General features: G+C 45.9%; 3 protein-coding genes across 5 annotated transcripts in view; 2 read left to right on the plus strand and 1 right to left on the minus strand.

Moving 5' to 3' along the window:
* The window catches only part of KCNAB1 (potassium voltage-gated channel subfamily A member regulatory beta subunit 1), a 34,685-nt gene extending 27,834 nt beyond the window's left edge, over positions 1 to 6,851 (plus strand). For both annotated transcript variants that reach the window (XM_021396073.1, XM_021396074.1), the window contains exons 9-14: positions 1,742 to 1,827; positions 1,955 to 2,075; positions 2,539 to 2,633; positions 3,352 to 3,472; positions 4,600 to 4,688; positions 5,362 to 6,851. In XM_021396073.1, coding sequence (XP_021251748.1) covers positions 1,742 to 1,827; positions 1,955 to 2,075; positions 2,539 to 2,633; positions 3,352 to 3,472; positions 4,600 to 4,688; positions 5,362 to 5,451 — 602 coding nt within the window. In that variant the 3' untranslated portion in view covers positions 5,452 to 6,851. The remainder of the gene's footprint in view (positions 1 to 1,741; positions 1,828 to 1,954; positions 2,076 to 2,538; positions 2,634 to 3,351; positions 3,473 to 4,599; positions 4,689 to 5,361) is intronic.
* SSR3 (signal sequence receptor subunit 3) lies at positions 8,426 to 12,112 on the minus strand. Its single transcript, XM_021395020.1, has 5 exons — positions 11,921 to 12,112; positions 11,521 to 11,647; positions 10,685 to 10,783; positions 9,956 to 10,087; positions 8,426 to 8,956 (listed from the first exon to the last, which is right to left on the minus strand). The coding sequence occupies exons 1-5, from the start codon at positions 12,057 to 12,059 to the stop codon at positions 8,890 to 8,892; spliced, it is 564 nt and encodes a 187-aa protein (XP_021250695.1). The 5' UTR covers positions 12,060 to 12,112; the 3' UTR covers positions 8,426 to 8,889.
* The window catches only part of TIPARP (TCDD inducible poly(ADP-ribose) polymerase), a 33,365-nt gene continuing 25,141 nt past the window's right edge, over positions 12,179 to 20,402 (plus strand). Inside the window, exons 1-3 of one of the 2 annotated variants that reach the window (XM_021395004.1) lie at positions 12,179 to 12,312; positions 12,942 to 13,070; positions 14,862 to 14,934. Coding sequence is in view for 1 of the 2 variants with exons in the window: in XM_021395003.1 (XP_021250678.1) it covers positions 18,098 to 18,106 (9 nt within the window). In the remaining variant the exon portion in view is untranslated. Of the gene's footprint in view, positions 12,313 to 12,941; positions 13,071 to 14,861; positions 14,935 to 17,957; positions 18,107 to 20,402 lie in introns of those variants that run through there. The other variant, XM_021395003.1, reaches the window with a different exon arrangement.

A 20,402-nucleotide genomic window follows, 5' to 3' on the forward strand; every position in this document is an offset into this window, starting at 1 on the left:
AACCCCACGGCTTCACCCCACAGCTTCACCCCACAGCCGTGGGTGCTTGAGCAGGTGTTGTGCTCGGGAGGCAGCTTGCTGGCCATGCCTGCCCTGAATAGGATGGCCTAGGAATGGAGAAAAGGGCAGATCTGGGGGACAAGACAAAATGGGAGAACAGGATCTGCTCTCACTGCTCTTCACTGGGGGAAAGATCTGCGCTTCCATCAGGAGTTCTGCCTGCTTGGGAAGAAGGCAGACATCCGTGGAAGAGGCACGTTGTCACTTTTAGAGTCCTCCGAGGGTTATAAATGGAGACTTTGCTGTGTTTAGCTGCTTGTCTCTGCCTGCAGGAGAAATCTCACAATAACCTCCAGATTGGCACTGCAAGCGACTCTCTGCCAAGCTATTTTTTCCCCCATAAATAGGATGAGAACTCTCATGGTATAAAAGACAGTTGCTCTCGATCTCGAGGCAACAATGGCCAGTGTTGTTCCAGCAGCCCCGGCCCCAGCGAGTGCTTTGCAGACAGACAGACAGACAGAGCCGCAGCGGCGCTGAGCGGGCAGGGAAGTGCGGCACGGCCCGGGCTGTCTCTCACAGCTCTCCCAGGAAAGGGCACGCTGCAATCTGGCAGCGCCGCTGAGTGCGGGGTGCCTCGTGCCTTACTGATACCGGTGACTAAGGACTGTTTTCTTCTGCTTCCCAGATCCGCTCGGTGTATTTTTGTCAGTCTGAGTGATGCGCTGTTCGTGGCTCACATCACCCATGAGGGTAAATATTTTTCAGAGCCATTTTTCAGCGCTGTTTTGTTGCCGGGAGGGTTGGATTCTTCAGCAAGAACCCACCCAGCCACGGCTTGGCACAAAGGGAGGAAGTGGAGGAGGTGTGAGTGAGTTGTGCCAAAGGAGGAAGATGAACACGGGGTGGGAGGAAGGCTCATCCTGCATCCTCGGTGTGCAGCTGGGGCCCTCCTCTTCTGCCCTGTGCATCTGCTATCTGCTCCTCTTACCCTGTGAATCAACCCAGAGGGAAGAAAGTGGTTTTCAAGCTGGTGGAGCTTCATCAGAACAAAGCAGCAAATAGAGCTGGAGGAGCCCTGTGTGGGGACCGGGATGGTTCCCACCCGCTGTGAGTTCATGCCCATGGCCCTGTTCCTCAGGAGTGGCTCTGGCAGGAGCAGGAGAACCCCCAGGAGCAGCAAGGGGCAGGAGATCCATTGCCAAAGTGGGTGTCAGCAGATTAAAGCCACGTGCAGAACAAGGTGCCCGGCGGAAGCCGCTGTGTTTTCCAGAAGCTTCATTTCTCAGCAGTATCCCAATGGGCCTAGTGCAAAGAAGCAGGAGCTAATATATACTGTTAGTAAACAAAATAGGAAACGATTCCTTTTTTTTTTTTTGTCTTTTTGTTTATTTTTCGGCCATACTGCCCTCTAGTGTTAAATTTTTGGAGGAATATCGTCATGGGATAATATTTAGACTATCACCAGTTAGTAAAAGTGCATTAAAAGTGTGAGATAAGCCTCTTTACGCTTCCCCTGCTGGTGCTTTCCCTCCGCCGAGCTGCACAGTGCAGCGAGCTGCAAGGCTTTGCTCCTTGCTGCTGAGGGCTGGAGCTGCTCTGCCTGCAGCACCCACAGCTGTGGGACCGGCCCCAAATCCTCGTGCGGAGATGGTGGCTGTGTCTTGCACTGCCAAAAGCTGCAGTGGTGGCACAGCTGGGGGTGACACGGAGTTCTCATCCATTTCTCTTTTCCCCTTAGAAATCGTCCGAGCGATGACACACGTCATAAACCAAGGCATGGCGATGTACTGGGGAACGTCGCGCTGGAGCGCTATGGAGATCATGGTAAAGCAGAGCTGTCAGCCAGCACCGGGGCACGCATTTCCCAGCCCCATCCTCCCAGGGCTGCTCTGCGGGCTGTGTGTGTCACTCTGTGTGTGACTGACGTGCTCCTTGCATGGCCTCTCCCCAGGAAGCTTACTCAGTGGCCCGGCAGTTCAACATGATACCGCCCGTGTGCGAGCAGGCCGAGTACCACCTCTTCCAAAGGGAGAAAGTGGAGGTTCAGCTGCCAGAACTGTACCATAAAATAGGTAAATCCACAGCCAAGCGCTTTGGCCATTTCATTTAGAGAGAGAAATAAGGGAGGGCCGCACGTGAGGTTCTAGAGGGGAAGAGCAATATCCTGTCCCCCCCACACTGCTGTATGGCAGAAGGTGAGAGCCAAGAGCCCAGCCCATGGGCTAGCAGAAAGCCTGGCTTGCTGTGCCTAACAAGAGGTGTTAATTGGCACGGCTGCATTGTGCCCTCAGGGACCAGCAGGCACTGACCTGTCCGAGCAGGGCTCACACAGGGCTTTGTGTGAGCACTGAGGGCACCCCATGTGATGAGAGGAGGAAGCAAGCCAGGACGATGCTCTCAGTGCCCTCCAAGTGTCTGAGGAGCCCCGGCAGTGCCGTACCAGCAGGCAGCAGTCGCTGCTCCCTGGGCTGAGAGCACCGGTTCCGGTACAACCCAGAGCTCTCCTGGTTCCGTGACTCTGTCTGCTCTCTGCAGGGGTGGGAGCCATGACGTGGTCTCCTCTCGCCTGCGGGATCATCTCAGGGAAATACGGCAACGGGGTCCCCGAAAGCTCAAGGGCTGCCCTGAAGGTATTTGTATCGCTTGTTTGGGAGAAGGGGACGTGCTGCAGTGCTGAGGGTGGGCAAATGGCAGCTGGAATCCAGCCCCGTTGCTGGAGGGCCTCACAAAATGAGCTGAAAAGAAAGGTGCAGCCTGCACTGATGTGCTTACAAGAGGGTGGTTTTCAAGTGGGGTATTTCACAGTGTTTGTAATTTGTTTTCAACATGAAGGCTACATTTCAAGAGAAAGTCTGGGCAATTTACTGCAGGCCAGCTCAGAAGGCAGCATTTCCCAGGGGGACCTGAATTACTTTGGTGGGAATGAAGGAAAATCAAATGTCAAGTCTGGGTATGGGAGAACTGAAATGGCAGCTCCTTCTCGTTAGCTTTCTAATCTTGAAAGGCAACGGTAAACCTTGAACAAGGTCAGAAGTCCTCTCACTTTTTTGGGGAGGAAGAAGGAGGGACGTCAAAAGTTGACCGATATTTCACCATTTTCCAGTTGCCATTGGATCTAGTGGTCCAAACATAATGTTCAGGGGTTAGAGCTCCAGGTGACTGCGTAAAGGCAGAGCACTACAACAGCAGGAGGCAGAGGGGACATCCAACCCAGCCCCGCCTGCACATCGCTGCGTCGGTCACCCCCAGTCACCTCCTGGGGATTTTCAGAGATGTTTCCAATTGCCCCAACCCTTCAGTTTGGGAAGATTAAAGCCAACATCTGACTGCAGTGTAATTCCCCTCCAGTGCTACCAGTGGCTGAAAGAAAAAATCATAAGCGAGGAGGGAAGAAAGCAGCAAACGAAGCTGAAGGATCTCTCGCCCATTGCGGAGCGCCTTGGCTGCACACTACCTCAGCTAGCAGTCGGTAAGGGGAGCAGGGATGCTGTCGTTAGCACGTCAGTGCCTTTGCTCTTCGCTTTTGTCAGAAATGCACGACTTAGCTCGCATCTTCGTAGTAAAAAGGGAAACACTCTGAGCTGAAGAGAGATTCAGTGCCTTCTGCATGGCTGGAAGATGAGCACAGATGAACTCCTGCATAAACCTGGGAGGCTGCAGGTACTCTGTGCTCCAGGCTTTTGCTTTGGGGTCAGAGATGGCTACGTAAATGGAAACTGAAAAAGGCCTGCTGCCTTTCAAACAGGACAGAGGGCAGCTTTCTCTTTGTGCGTATCTGTAGGTGTGTTTGTTTCGTTAAAACACTTGAATGAGTATTTACTGTCAGGAATTTTGGTACATAATGGCAGGAACGTGGAGAGACAGAAGATGTGAATTGCAACAGTAATTCAGGAAGGGTAATGCGTTTCAAGGGACACAGTAACAGAAGGCACCAAGACTGCTGTAGGGTACGGAGCTTGGAGGCCCAGCCGTGGCAGGGGATTGGAGCTTGGTGATCCTTGGGGTCCCTTCCAACCCAAACCATTCTATGATTCTGTGATTCTATGATACGAAAATGCCATCTATTGCCTTTGAGGTAACAACTGCTCTGTTATCCTCACACAAAATTACATGGGTTTTTTTTGTTTGTTTGTTTTGAGCAAGCAGTAATATTATTTTGCCATCAGAAAAGGACAAGACAATCAGGAAAGGGATGAGGTGAGAAAATATTAGGGGCATGTTTCTCATGGATTGAGTAGTCCTGAATTATTTAGCTGAGAGAGGAACCAGCTCAGGAAGAAGATCAGACCATAAAATGACGAATGATGCAGATGCAGCAAACCAGGCATTCCCAGTCCTTATTTAGTGGGAACAAGAACAATCCGATGAATGAAAGACAGCACATTTAAAAATGGAAAAGGGAGATATCGACATAATGCATAACCATCCTGTTTAATGGGACTAGAAATGACTCAGAAGTGACCTGGAAAATGATGGCTTCCAAAAATAATAGTGCTCTTCTTCAAATAAAGAGAGAAGCTCTGACAAATACTGCATCGTCAGTAGTGCGGTGCGGTGCGCCCTTTGTTCCTGACCATCCCGTGCCTTTGTTTGCAGCGTGGTGTCTGAGGAACGAGGGGGTGAGCTCTGTCCTTCTGGGATCTTCCAATCCAGAGCAGCTGATCGAGAACCTTGGAGCCATACAGGCAAGTGCTGGAGATGGGGCAGCTCCTGCCCGGCGCCCCCGGCGTTACATCCACAGGCATTGAGAACAGTGCCCTTGCTTTCTTAACTGAGTTTCAACCCTTGGTGTGTTGTTTCAGCCCAGTTGCACACACTAATTAGACAAACCTCTGGCACCTCACCCTGTCTTATAACCATCTGTGATGCTTACATCCGTGTTCAGCAGGTTCAACACACTGCTTCACTCTTTGTCTAAAGGCTCACTTAAGACAAGCAAGTGAACTGGTGTCGAGATATGTTATGCTATGTTCTACACTAAATCTTCAGCGTTAGTCCGAAGAAAAGCACAGAGCCCTTGTCATTGCCATGGACCTTAATTATTCTCTCTTGTTTTTCACAAATAAGGCTTCCTCGGGTGTTCCTGCCACCAGCTTTGTTCCTGCTGCAGTTGAGTGCGTATAGAGCTTAGGACAAAGGTTTCTGTGATTGTCTCACAGGATAAAGTCACTACAATTATTTCTTTGAGGGAGAAAGGTATCAAATCAATTCTTAAATATGTCACATATGTGTAAAAAAAGAAAAAAGAAAAACAACGGAGGAATCATTATTTGATAAAATCTAGATTTAAATTTGGAAAAAAACTATGGCTGTCTTTAGTGGAAACTTAATTAAATGTCAGTTTCCTTCTACTCCTAGGTTCTTCCAAAGATGACATCACACATTGTAAATGAAATAGATAACATTCTGGGAAATAAGCCCTACAGCAAGAAGGACTACAGATCATAACGCAATGCATGAATCACCCGGACTGCATGGTTTGATAAGTGCTCTGTACGGAAGTCCTGAGTTAATATCGGGTCATTAGAATCATTCAGCAGCTTGCTGCTCGGTGTCTCCTGTTACTGGATCCTTCGAGGTGTGCTGTTGCTACCAATCCGCAGTGAAATCTAAAAGCACAGTTGATCTCCTTTACAAGCAAGGATAATCTTGTATTTTCTTACCTTCGACCGACTTCATTACTTTTTACTTTTCTCCTAGCACCTCATGCTTGTGCTGTGAAAAGCATATGTAAAGCAAAAAATAATTTGTAACCTTCAGGTACTTGGTAATTAAAGAAGGATGTACAGATATATTTTTTCAATGAAGAAAAGCCAGATACAACTTAAGGTTTTAATAAAACCACATTTGGGAAATCTCAGCTACAGAGTTTCTTCAGTTAGGTTAAGAGGCAGAATGGGTAAGTTCAAATTTTCCATTTGCTTTTTTATGCTGAACACGCGCTACAGATTTTGTTTCTAAATGAATAATGGACTTAAGTCAGAGAACTGATTAACGTTATATAGCTCAACTCCTAACTATCCAATTAGTTATTTCAGCCGTGGAGTGCTCTTCAGCAGTATTTCTGAGCGCAAGGCAGAAGAGCACAGCTAGAAAGCCCCAAAACGCATGGCAGGTTAACACCAACAACTGCTGTTTGCAATGTTTTAATTCTACGTAAACCTCAGACCGAGAAAGCCATGGTGAAACAGTTTTTTTGCATTTTATTGAAACCTGCCTCTACTTTTGCCTGCTTGTAGACACAGCTATCGCAAATCTTAATATTCTTGAGCTTCTGAGGATGTAGATACTTTATATATAGAACACGTAGCTGCTGAAAAATGCCAGACAAAATCGGGTGTGTACATCAGTGGAAGGCCACATTTGCTTTAACTTGCTCTGGAATCGGGCATAAGTAAACGCATAGTGATTTTAGGACACGTTTTAAACAGGTAGTTCTTTTGTGAGCACTTCGTCCCTCTACAGGAGTTGATAGTAAACGTTTATCTATTAATTTGCCCATCCTGGGAACCATATCATATTTTACCATAAGTTTGCTTTGTAAAGTGCACCTATGGTTTCAGTAAACCCTTCACAGTGGTTCTGAATCACACACTTTAGGAACACGCTTCCTAGAGGGTACAGCTCTGTACAGTATTTGTAGGACCCCTGTATTTTACCCCCGACCTTCAGGATACCTGTGGCGTGCCAGGGCTCACGTGAACAGATGGGAATACTTGACTTGTTTCCTCCTGTACCTATTCTAACAAGCTATGGTATGTGTAAATGAACTTAGCTGCTGTATAGCAAGAAATGCAATTTGACTTTGACTTCTGCTTGGACAAAATAAAAGCATTTTGTGCAACTGATTTTATACTTAGAGACCTGTTACTGACAGTGACACCGACTGGGGCGAAGCGCAGACGTGGAGCACGGTGCAGGGAAGCGCTGCCCTGTAGCTGTGCCCCTGCACTGTGTCCTTGCAGGGTCCAGCCTGGGGCCAACCTGCAGCATCACACTTCAGAAACAGCGTGCAGCTTGTACTGGGGATTAAAGAAGACAACAAAGCAATCCTGACCCTAAAACAACAAATCCCAACGTTCTTCTGTGAAGAAGCCCAGAAAAAGAACTTTGCTTTCTGTAGGAAAAAAGCAAAACCAACACACACACGAGAAACCCCGTGAAAAATGCTTGATTCAGGCTGTCAGCGCTGCTCTCCAGAAAAACCCTGACACATAGTATTGCTCCAGGCCTTGGTAACTGGCAACAGCAAAAACACAAGGCGAGATGAAAACCCGCTGATAAAAGACTCACCCAGCTGACAGTAATAGCAGAAGAAAGGCTGCTTCAAAACACTCCTCTCTAGATGGCAGATTTTGTGAACAATGCACCTGCAAAGTGTCGGATAGGGCAGCCCTCATCCCTGCAAATGCTGACAGCTAACTCGAGTGCTGGCGCTGCCTGTCTGTGGCACTGAATGCAAATGCCATGTGCTTCCAGCAGGAGCTGAGCCTGTCGCCGAGCAGTGAAACACAACAGGCCTCACCTTGGGTTATGGCTGTTAGAGCAGTAAGTCAGATACTGTTTTACATGAGCTAAAGACTTAGTAGAATTACGGCTATCGCTGCTTCAAATTCGTACTGGCGCTGAACACATCACAACCAGTATTACAAATACACTTCTTATCCATTCTTGCTGTGGCGACAATATTATTTCAATCCAGCCCTCATCTCTGCTCCTCCTGCACTAGCCCTTGCACCAGTGCTGCAGGGCAGGCCTGCAAACAGAAGCTGAACAACTGACAACTTAGCATAGAAAAGCTGTTCCAGTTTTCTATAGAGAACTCACACAGAGCATACACAATCTGGGTTGCCTTGGAGTATCTCCTGAAGTTTCAAATCTTCCTTTTACTAACTATACATAAACATGGATCGCACAGAAGCATAAAGATTAGCAAAGTAATTTTTACATTAAATCTAATTATAAGATTTCTCTCCTTTCTTTGGGATTGCAAGTATGTAATAGCACTATCTGTAACTTCCAAATATGACTCCATTAATAGCAGTCGAGTTTAGCATTCAATGCAACAGCCGTTTCACTGGTAGCATGAAGAAAGGCAACAGGATTGCCTGATAAACCCATTACAGAGAGCCAGCCGGAGCTTTTTGGTTCAGTTGTGCCAGGAAAACTGATTCCTTTTTTTTTTTTTTTTCCATTTATGACTTCAGAGATGAAGACCAGTTAAAGAACGTTTTCCTAGGAGCTACTGTTTAGGCTTTATCTCAAAGTTATTGAAAAATGAGGAGTATTTCCAAGGAAAGCAATCCTACAGACTTGCAGAAGATTCCTCTCTTATGGTAGCTGAGAGAGTTGGCAAACCTACACACATTGCTCGCCCACAGAAATACCCACTTTCAGGAACTAAGAAAGGAAACACAAAGTATTTAATGACAAAAAGTCTCCTTTTTATTAAAACTTTGCAAGTTACAATGAGAAACGATAGATTGTCAATTTTTCTGATCACAGACTTTGGCTCTGACAATAGCCACTGAGTTTACAGGGGAATTCCACTGCAGGGTTTGACTACATCTGTTCTGCGCTGCCGTGCAGCAGCCCCTTGCAGCTGACTCATACTGTCTCATGGTCTGCAGAACCATCACACCTATGAAGTGCTTCAGAAAAGCTGTTTGATAATGGCTCACATGCCATTTACTTTCAATGCCAAGTAATTATTAGATTCAGTTATTGAGCAATACCATGTAAAGACACCGAAAGTAAACGAACTTCCAATTGAAAACCTCCCCCCAAACCCTTAGGCAATCCTATTATAAAAAAAATATCTATTCTTATTCCACTCTCAAGCAGAAGTTGAACCCTCCCACAAAAACAAATCGCTTTTCCTTCGGTCTACTTGGATCCCGTAGACAGCAGGGCAATCAGTCCAGACGAAGCACTTATGGAAAGGATATAGTTTCTGTAAGAAGAAAGTTAAGGACAACTACATGGAAAAGGTACCACTGCTGCTTTTACAGGACACTTAGTAAAAGTTTTACCAAAAACAATGAATCAAAAAGGTCTTCCTCTGTGAGAGCTTTAAAATAGGCATGCAACAGTGTAGTAGAAAGGCTAAGTCAGGGCTTGAAGCAATGATTGAGCACCTGGAGGCAAGGCAGGGCCAACCCAGGAGAGCTCGGGTGCAAGCAATGTTCCTGAGTGACCAGAAGGGGTGGAGCCAGGATCCACCCCTTCCCAGACCTCATTTAAGGGCTGGCAGTGGCGGTGAGGATATCTTGCTGGAGATCCCTGCCTACCTGAGGCCTTCCAAGGGTAAGCGGATTCTTTCCCCTTATTTCTGTGCCCACAGCTATTGGGGTTGGGAAAATCCTCACTGGCTGCAGCCTAGGATCTTGCTGCTCTGTCACTGCTGCACTTTCCATCATGTTACAAACACTAACTTGAAATAGAGCTTCCAACCAAGGTTATGAACCAGTCACTCTGTTTACAGTGTATATAACCTCAGAATTAAGACACCTCTAAAGGTTAGCCCGTTCTTGTCCAAGTGATTATAAATACAGTCATGTATCCAGTACTCATCAGCAGTATTTAAGTAACAAAAACATCTATGTGTGAAGTTACCAAAACCAAATAATCCTGTAGTTTTACAGTATGTGACAACCAACACCATTGTAGTGTTTCTGTAAACGCAAGCTGCCTCTTGGCTGCAGGGAGTCATAAGGATTTCTGTGCAATTTGGTATCAGATGATAAACATTTACACAATTTGGAAGTGATGGGTTTGGTTGGCTTTTTCTTTTTGTATTGTTTACTTCACTCAAGTGTTTCTAAGTTGAGGAACCACAATGTACTGCACATCTCAGTAAGGTGAAGGTGCTACACAGATAACAAATGTATCTACGACTGGCAACAAATGGGAACAGGACTTTGGTTGTTTCAGGTGCGGTAATAAAGGATACACAGTGGGGTTGAAGTTCTTCAGTACAAAAAATGAAGCAATGATGACCAAGACCAGAAAGAGAGTATTGTTGTAGAAGATGGAAAAGGTTGTTGCTTCATAATCTGCAACTTCATTCTTCTTCCACAGAATCCTATGAACAGGTAAAGATGTTATTTCAAATGTATTTAAATCAATGCATATCCTGATGCACCCACAGTTATGAAGAGACTAACACCCAGTGGGGAAGCAAACCGCAGCTCTTATCACAGCCAGCTTCTAAAAGACAGAGCACTGCAAAAACTACCACTCAGCTCGTTAGTTAAAGGAAAGCCTGTATATACTCAGCACTTGTGCATTTAAGTGACTTAGGATCGTTTTCCCACCCCGCACATCAAACCTGCTTTATAAATAACAGTCTGTGCAAGTTTGTATCTGCTAAATGCCAACAGCGTGCCTGGCAAGTAAAAGATGTGGCTTTTTTGCTCCAAAGAAAAGACACTTCACCTCCTTGTGCCTTGTATGGCCCTAAGAGGCATCGAATCTAACAAGGAGCAATTTCTGTCCAGGCATATCCTGGATATCAGTAAGTTACTGAATTGGAAATCTGCATATTTGCTTTGCTGTTATAACCATGAGTGATAAAAAGTACAACCACTGATAAACAGCACAGGATAGCAGTATATAAGCTGATAGTATAACTAGTATTAAATCAAGGGAAAGACAGACAGAAGAGCACAAGGAGAATCACCTTTCATCCTTCTCCTTCCGAGACATTTTCCTGTTATCTGCCTCAGAAAGCTTGCGAGTAACTTCTTTGGAAACGGCATCTTCTCTCTTCTGTGCTACCCTATCAGAAACACCATTCATGTTAAAGTTGAAAATGGAAAAAAAAAAACAAAACCAACAGACTCTAGGAAGATGTATTATACAGGGAAAAATAACGGCTAGCTAAGATACTGAACAGTTTTGCCAAGCTGAAGGGACAATTAGCAGCAATCAAATTAGGAGAAGTACTTGTCAAATGCAGTTTGTGGCGATACTCCCTGAGAACGAAGGTAACTTTGCTGTTTCATCGTTCTCCCAGCAGACATGTTCTACAGGAGATGTGACAGAAGCCAGTCAGAAGTTACCAACACCAAAGAAGCCTATGAAACACACACTCAGTCCAAACACCTTTTTACCCCATGCTGAAGTTAACAGTCTCAAGATATCAGGCAACAGCTGTAAGAAAAGCACGCAATGAACGTTTTTGTGTCACGTCTTACATTGTGGTCAAGGATTTTTAGTGGAAGAGCAGTCAAGAAGCAAAGCTGATCGCTTAACATTTGAGCTGTAAAATTCCCCGCTGCACTCTTAAAGCTCACAGCTCTGGATTTATACTGTCCTCACAACTTAATGCAATTCACCAACTGATGCAAGCGGATTCGATGACCGTAAATATCAAGACAGCGTGGCTTACATCTTTTGACTCAGACACAAGAGCTCTGAAGAGTAATGTTTCACGTCTTCATAAAAATGTTGACTATATCGTTTTTGCTGAATTATTACAAAATAAGACATACACCAGATAGTCACCGAACTCACTTGTGCTTGAGGACGAACTTGACGTTCTTATACGCAAATGCCACGAGGTAGGTACTGATGAGGGTCATCACGCTGTACAGCACGGCGGACTGAACCAGATCCATGTGCCATATCCTCCAGTAAAGCCCTGAAGGACAGAACCGCAAAGCGACGTGAGCTCTGGGCGCTGCCACGCAGCAGCTCGCCGCGAGACCGCTCCAGCTCCCCCCATGGGTCCGGGGCTGCCACGTCGCCAGCGGGGCCAGGGCCCACGGCTGCAATGAAGGGGCCCGAGGCGCGGGGAGGCCTCGGCTCCGTGCCCCCGCTGCCCCCTGAGGAGGGCCCCGATCCCCGCAGCATTGCCCCCGCTCCGAGGGAGACCCCGATCCCCGCCGACCCCCGGCTCGCTCCCGCCGCTCACAGATGGGAATGGCGGAGACGATGAAGGCGTTGCCGAAAAAGAGCGCGGAGGACTTGGCCGAGAGGTTGCGGCTGAAGTCCTGCAGCAGCAGATCCTCCTCCGACTGCTGACGCCCGCCGGGGCCACCCTTGGGCGCCATGCCTGGGTACAGTCAGCACTGCCGCGGGCGGGGCGCCACTTCCGGCGCGTGGGGCCCCACTTCCGGCGCGCGCGGCGCTACTTCCGGCGGTGGGGGGCGGTGGCTGTTCCCGCCTTTCTCGCTGAGGTGATGGTGTCCGCTCGTCCCTCAGCAGCCGCCGCTCGTCGCCGCGGGGCCCGCAGCCGGGCCTGGAGCCACACTCACGGGACGCGGCGGGGGCCGGCGTTGCTCAGGCCCCCGGGCTCGGCCGCAAGTGAGTACGGGACCCGCGTGTGGGGCCGTGCAGCTCCCGCGGGGTGGTGCGGCGCTGGCGTACGGTGACGTTGCTTTTTTTCTTTTTTCTTTTTTTTTTTTTTTAAAAAACGTTCTTTCACACTAGTTTGTTAAAAGCCCTTTTTTTTTTTTTTTTTTTTTTTTTTTAATTTTTCTGGAGGTATCCGGTCATCTCTCACCCCACACACACCGGCCTGGCGGGCGGAGCGCCCTGCCCGACCCCCGGGCCTTAACGGGGCGGGGCCTCCCCGGGGTTTGTGTCTCACGTTCCCGAGGAGGCGTTTTTGAGGTGTCTGTCTTTGTAAAGTTTAATTAAGCTACTTCTTCCAGCTTTACTCCCCCGTTAGCGTGCTTTGCTAGCAAGAAAGGACGGGAGGTGCACCACAAGCTGAGGAAGTGCTAGTTGGAAGTGGAGATAAATTCATATTGTCAAAAATCTTTGTTTGTTATGACTGAAAAGAGATTGATAAACCATGCAAGTGCAGTAGGGCTCTGCTGTTTGATCTTGTGATAAATGCCGAAGACCAAACTTGGGTTTCATGATGCATGCGGGCATACTGAACACAGTGTGCTGGTAGAATGGTATCACTGATGTTGTATTGCCTACAGGCAGTGCTGGGAGCGATGCTGCTGATGGTGAGGCCTTCCTGTGTGGCATGGAAATGCACCTGCAGCAGGGATCCCCAGGCTGACAGAGCAGCGGGCTGCATGGGGCCTTGAATGCCGGCAGAAACACCGGTGAGTGCTGTGTGAGTGCAGCAGTGCTGGGCCTGAGCCCCCTGCTCCATGCGTGAGCCAGTCTTGCCCTTGTATTTACCCCCTTGCTATCATAGAGTCATTTTAGTTGGAAGGGACCTTTGAAGGCTGTCAGTCCAACTCCCCATCTGGACGCAGCACTCCAGGTGAGGTCACAGAGCAGCAGGATCACATCCCTGACCTGCTGGCCATGCTTCCTATGATGGAGCTCAGGGTATGGTTGGCTTTCTGGACTGTGAGAGGACACTGCTGGTTCATTGCCAGCTTGCCAGGTACCCGCAGGTCCTTTTGGGCGGGGCTGTGCTCTATCCTTTTGTCCTCCAGCTTGTGTGGATAATGGGAGTTACCATGACCCAGGTGTGAGACCTTGCACTTGGCTTTGTCACGCCCCATGAGGTTCCCCTGGGCCCATTGCTCAGCCTGTCTAGGTCCCTCCAGATGGGTTTCCATCCCCCAAGCAGGGGGAGCTGCCCACATCCAGGCCTTTACCTGCTAGTTCATGCCAGAGGAGGAACTTGCAGCCAGCCCCGCATCACAGGTCGCTTAACAGCGATGCATATTCCATTGCCTGGAGGTGTGACCTATGGGACTCGTGAGTGGAGCATCTCCCCATAGCTGCAGCTGGCCAGCACGTAGAGCTCTGTGTGGGCACTGGCTTTAGGCATTGTCCTTCTTGGGTGCTTTGAATGCTGTTGAACAGTTGGTGATTGCTCCTACACCTATGATTACTCTAATCCTATTATTGGATTATAATACTATTTCAGCTGTATCTCTTTAATTTCTAAGTATTTCTGTGACTGTCTAACAATGGAAAAAATATGAAATGCATTTTAAAAGTAATGAAGAGTAAGTCAGACTTCTAATGAAATGATTTTCTCTGTGGCATTCATAGGGGCCATCAAAGATATTTTAGCGGATTGTTGCTTCAAGGTCTTTAAGCATTTAAATGTGCATGTGATATTTAACTGGACTTGCAAATGTGCCCGACTTTCATGGGTTTCTTTCTTTTTGATGAGTATCTGTTACACGAAATATGCATATTCAGTCTGCATACGTCGTACTTGCTTCCCCAAAAATAAATTGGAATACAGGCTTCTGTCAAAACAACTCAGTTTTTAAGTGCCTAAGTCTGCATTGTGCTTACCATGTTTTGCCTGAACCCTCATTCAGAAGCCATTGGGCTCATAAGACTTCAAAGTAGAGGAACAATGGCTTCTTGACCCAAGAGCAAAACTTCTCATATTAATGCTGTGAACTCTTTAACTTCATAATAAAACAGAAATAGTGATAAGTATTCTGGAAAGACAAGATTTATAGTTACTTTTCTCATGGTTTCTCTAAAACTCTGAGGTGGAACAAGCTGAAAGTTTTAAATGAGGGCAGTGGTGTTTTCCAGCAGCATTTGTTCTGCCTGTTTTGTCTCTTCTTATCTGTGCAAAGTACAGACTCAAAACCACCTTTGTGTCAGATTGGAAAGCAGACTCCCCGAGGCAGGTGATAAATAGTAAATAAGCCTGCTCATAGCAGAGTTCTACTGGCTAAGTTCTGTATTTATATTAATACTAATGTCCCAAGGTCTAAGAACGTTTGTCATCAATATGACCATGATACACTTTAAAAAAAAAAAAAAAAAGTATGTATTAGATTAGATTTAGATAGTGTGTGTGCTTAGGTAGCATGAGGGAATAAAGCATGAGATAGCAGCACTAACTAATCCACGATGTATTTTTAGGTTTTTTTTTCAGATGATTAATTTGTCATCTCTTCCTTTAGGTGCCAAAATCGTAAGAGAATCCCTAACGTGCAGATGGGGGAATTCCTGTGAGACAGCACGGAGCAACCTGAGGTGGGTCAAGAGCAGAACCAGGAAGCTTTTGCTGGGGTTCCTTCCATCACCACAGCAGTGCTAGGAATAGATGCCCTAGGGCTGAAGAGCTGTAAAGTCTTTGTAGCTTTTGGTAGAAAATTCCACTGCGGTGATGTGGTGTTGGTCTGGTCAAAGGTCTCCCAAAGGTCAGTGCATGAATACCTAGGGTGGAACTGTTGTCTGGGCAGCGTGTGGGGTGGGAGGAGCTGTGCATTAGTGGGCTGCATGGCAGAGGTCATTTAGCTGTACTTCCATAGCCAGTGCTCTCTGTCTTGGGGCCTGTCTATACCTAAGGGAAATGGAAGCATTGTTCTCAGTTTGTTACTTAAATATTGTTTTACAAAGGGGAATAATTCTACATTCCATCACATTTGTTTATTACAGAATCTTGTGTCAGAGTTCTTTTGAACTATGTGTGCTGTGTTTCTTCATGTTGTGTAAAGTGACCTTTCTGTCAAATTCTGATCGTGGTTTTCCAGCTCTGCCTACCTAAGCCCTTGGGAACACACAGAAATTGTTTCTGCAAGTAACAGGCTACTGTAAATAATAGCTCTCAAGCTTAGGGAAAATTCTGTATTACTTTGAGCGATGGTTCTTTCTGGGCATAGCTCTGCTAAAAAGATTACAAGCTCTTACAGCTTCATGGCTTATGCAGTCCTTCTAATCTAATTTAAAGGCTCTCAATAACTGTTTTTTTCTTTTTTAGCTAACAAAAGCTGTGGAAAAAACACCCTTGAGATTAATACTTAATGTATGAGCAGACCAAATAGGACCATTTTTGCTGTCATCTAGCTGCCATTCCAGTATTTCTTATGGTTCAGTGAATTGCTCTGTTGTTAGCTGCCATGGTAGCTGACAACGTGTGTAATAGAAGAGCTCTGAAAAACCTCAGACAAAGGCATGCCTCTGTCAGGGTGCTGACCACTCTCACATTCCTACAATAACAGTTGTATCAAAAAAGAAGCACTGGCAATAGTCCTCCCTGAGACCCACAGAATAGTGTTTATGACTAAAATACATGCCACCCTGTTGGTGGTTATAGCTTGATCTCTGTGTTGTTGTACAGCTTTGTAAAAGTAACAGAACGTTGTGTGCTGTGTCCAGTTACAGTGCACACCCTAAACAAAAACCTGTAACAACAAATGTTCTCAGAGGGGACTTTGATACACCCTCTCTGTTCCTTGCTTTTGTAAGATGACTTTATTGGAGTAAATGTTCAGAAATCCCTGATATTTTAGAGTTGTTTGTTTCAGGCAGTTGCAGAATGGGAAACAGAAATGTATACAGCTGGGGAAGAGTGTCTGTCTTCCTCAAATTAAGAGTGCTGCTTTGCAGTATGTAGACTGAAAGGTTTGTGACAGCTTGCAGCTGTTTATTGCAGTTCTCAATAGTGTGTTCTCCCCGTTCTGACTAGAAGAAATCTGGACGGATTTCTTTCCATGCTTCTTTCATCCTCAGTGCTTGCTAATTTACAACTAAATTCTGTACTCTTGAAAATAGTAAGTTTTCACATGTATGTGTAAATCCAAATTAACTTTCGGAATGGCATTAATCCCAGAGCCAATGGACTAAACTAAGTCTAAGAAGGAAACTGGAGCAGAGCAGAAGGCTTTGCTGTAGTTAAGTTTGAAAAACCCTTTTTGTTGAAAATGGATTCTTCTGGTATTCAGAAATGCTCCTATTTTCTGGGCTATGTTGAAATTGGTCACGCAACAAGGGATTCGCGTTCTGAATTTTCTGATGGGGATTGTTGAAATAAAAAACCCAACCTGCTTTGAATAGACACGCACGATGCGCATAAAGCGAGCGGTTCTGCTGCCTGTGTGATACAGGTGGATGAGAAGCTTTTTTGTTCTCTCTGTGCTATGCTTTTTTTTTTTTTTCTGAAGCTTTCTGTGACATCTGAGGTTTACAATTGAACACCTAGCCTGGCTGTATTGTTTTTCAGACCAATCAGTTCCTGGGTGTGGTTCAGAGCCCAGCCCCCAAACCAGCAGAGCTGTTGCACAGCTGGAGGGACAGCCTTGAACTTGCAACTCCAAACCTGCTGGATTTCTGTGACGCTTCTGGAACCGAAGGGAGCTCGGTGTGGCACTGACCCATTTCTGGTGTCTTGAAATGATCTCATCTGTTCCAGTTTCCTTCTTTTGACATTTTTAAAGCTGTGGTTGCTAGGCTTTTCTGCATGCAGACCAGATGAATGAAATGATGTCTGTAAGAAGATTATTGGGGGGCTTACTTGCTCAGCATTTTTCTCGTGGAATTGACCCTTCGGAAAAGCAATATTGAATGCAGTATTTGACAAATAACTAAGTTATATGGGTAAGAATTAGCCTAATATTCAAGATTCAGGGCATCTGTTTCTCTAGCATCATGATCTGTTTTCCATGTTGCTTTAAGATCAGGAGATATGTCCTGCAGATAATCCAAGTGAAAGCTTTTGAAAGCAGGAAATACAGAATCACAGTATCTTATTTAATCCTGTAGCATTCCCTTAACTTGTACTCTGAGCACAGAGCCCCCCATTTTGGTTGCTCTGGAGGCTTGTGCAGCTTGATGCTGCATGTGAATGTGCTCCAGCAAAACGTGCCCCTGGCACAGGCAGTGCTTGGTGTGCTCTGGGGAAGTGTAACTTCCACCTGCTCACAAGGACTCTGCCAGACATGCAGCTGTGGGGCTGTCACTGCACATGGAGCTGCCATAGGCTTTTGTGTGGGTCACACTCAGCTTTCGTGGTGCGGTGGAAGAATTAGAGGATGAAATTAAGCCTGTGAGCTGTGCTGTTAATGCTTCGGCACTAGAGCTCCACTAGGGGAGGCTGAGAAAATTGTGGGAATGAGGCTTTAATACAGGCAGATGTACCCAGTTGTGCTTCATGTGTGAAAGGCAATCGGTGTGCACTAGGAGAGCAAAATGAGTGGGAGGTGTGACTGAGGCAGCAGGGCACTGGCCCGGGGCCCAGGTTTGTTGCAGGTTACATAGCAACATCTGAACCATCCCTTTAGTTGCTGCCTCTGTATTGTGTATTTGTGCACAAAGGGTGCTAGGCGATCAGAAACAACCACTTAAATATGGGATTGTCATCTTGTGTCTCCAAGTGCACGCAGATTGTAAGCAGTTCAGATGTGTTCCCCGCCTTGGAATGTATCAGGTGATGTGCAGTGGGGTTATGCCGGTCGGTTCAGCTCCCTGAATCCCAGTTAGTGGGAGGAAGTCAGCCAGATGGGATTTCTGGGTCTTAAATGTGTGTCGAACACCCACTGCTGTTCCATCCTTCAGCAGCATAGGAGGGTCTCGTGGTGGGTGGTGTCACTTCCCACCTGTGAGTTATCTCTGGGGTCTCCCATTCTGGATCCTAGCTATGGGGAAATCTTACCCTGTAAAGTGCAGCCAGAAGAGCTGGCCACCCATGTGCTGATGACTCCTAAAACACTCGTGTTTGGATGCGTGAATAAAAGGGGGTATTTATGTCTACTGCACTTTAGGATGGTTATTGCAGTTGCATATAGCACGCAATCGCCTTGTGCATCTCAAACTCATCCTAGTAATACCCCTAGCACTGTAATGGTCTGTACAAAATGAAGCACTGTCTGTTTTGGCCAGACGTAAGATGCATTTGCGCTGTTGCTTTCCAGGTGTGCCTTTATAATTTGCTGAACTTCTGGTTGAAGAATGGCCACTGTTGACATGTAGGTAGTAAGCTCTCTGTGTATTTCGGGTGGAAGTAGCTTTAATTTTGGAACTGTTGAAATGTTAGCTGACCAACACTGGATTATAAAGGAGCGTTTCTATCCTCCTTAGTTTAAATTGGAGTCAGCCTAACGATGAAACAAAGCTCTGCCATCCACATGGGATGGCATGTACTAATTCAAGAGACCTCCACAAGAGGGTGCACCACTTCAACCATAGCCCGTATAGAAACCCAATGAGTGTCCCCATAATGTACGTTTTCTGTCATTTTATGTATTATTTATCTAAATCAGCTTCAAAATTGGATGGGTGCTTTCTTCAGTCGAGTGTCCCAGATTGTCTCCCCAGTCTGTAACATGAATGGATACCTTTTTCTTTGTGGGTAAGCAAGTCAGGAAGTTTAGCTGGGCACAGAGGGCACGTTTTCAAGGAGTCCTGTTTGCTCTCATGAGAAGCTGTCTTTAGGTTCCAGTCACAAAATGCTGTTTGTATTCTTGTTTTCTTTTCAGCGTGCTCAAAAGCGTTACATGTTACTAGCTGACACACTGTGTCCTGCAAATGTTCAGTACATGCAATTCAAGAATAAGGGCTTTTGTCTAAGTTTTGAAGCGTCATTAGTTTGCTTTTCAAACTGGTACAGAGCTAGGTAATAGAGCTGCAGAAAAAAGCCTCCATCACGAAGGATAACTTCATGGGAGACTCTTGACTCGAGTACAACTCATGCCACTTTCTCCTGTTTCTATTTTGTGCTGAAATTATTTGTTGTTTTGTAATATAAAGAGGTGCTTTTAACAAAACTTACGCTTTAGAGGTACTAAAAATACTAAAATGCTTTGCTGGATGTGTAGGCCAAAGTGCTAGGTCCCTTCCTTTGGGACTGCAGTGCTGAAATAGTAAGATATCTCTTAGGAAATGATTAACTGCAATAAATATACCAGGAAAAGAACCTTTTTTTTTTTTTTTGAATCACACGTTGTCTGTCTACGTACATGACTCATCCCTCATGGAGATAATTTTATCTGATAGTCAGCAGAATAACTAAAAGTATGGTGATGTTCGTATGTGCTTTGCAGGATTCTTCTCCCCTGTGAAAAGCTGGTTTTACCAAACTTTCAGCCTCTATTAAATAAGAGAAGCAGAGAATGGTGTGTTTTTAAAACTTCTAGTTTCTAGTACAAGCTATTTAAAATAAGGTGAATGCGAGACAAATATGTATGTATATATGTTTATTAGTTCTATCTTTAAATGTGAAAGTTGGGCTTCGATGCAAAAAGTGTCATTTACTGATAGTAATGAATGTGAACTACTGAGCTGGATCCACAGCCCTGGTGGGGCTGAGCAAGGTAGGGTCCCAGTTGCTGCTCTGGGCTGTGGGATGAAGCACTTGCTGCTCCCTATAGGAGCAGGTCCTCCATCTGACCTAGTGCTGAACATAGCAGCCTGGCCAACCTTTGGTCATTGCTGAGCATTTCTAGCAGAGAAAGGCTTTAATTAATGGGGTGTTTCATCTCAACGTGTTTGGACGTTGGAATTTCTCCCCCTGTTCTTGTGAGATGCAGCCAGTAGGTGTCACTCCAACAAAAGCTTCTGGATTACAGGTGTTGAACCTTCACTGCCCTCCTCTTTTTTGTTCTTTTTCAGTGAAAGCTGGCCTGCATTATTTCACCTTCGTATAAACACATTGAGTACTCATTTTACTTCTTAAAAAAAAAAAAACAAAAAAAACCCTCACATAATTAAAATAACTGGTTCTGGAA

The sequence above is a fragment of the Numida meleagris genome, chromosome 4, assembly GCF_002078875.1.
Source record: "Numida meleagris isolate 19003 breed g44 Domestic line chromosome 4, NumMel1.0, whole genome shotgun sequence".
Lineage (NCBI taxonomy): Eukaryota > Metazoa > Chordata > Aves > Galliformes > Numididae > Numida > Numida meleagris.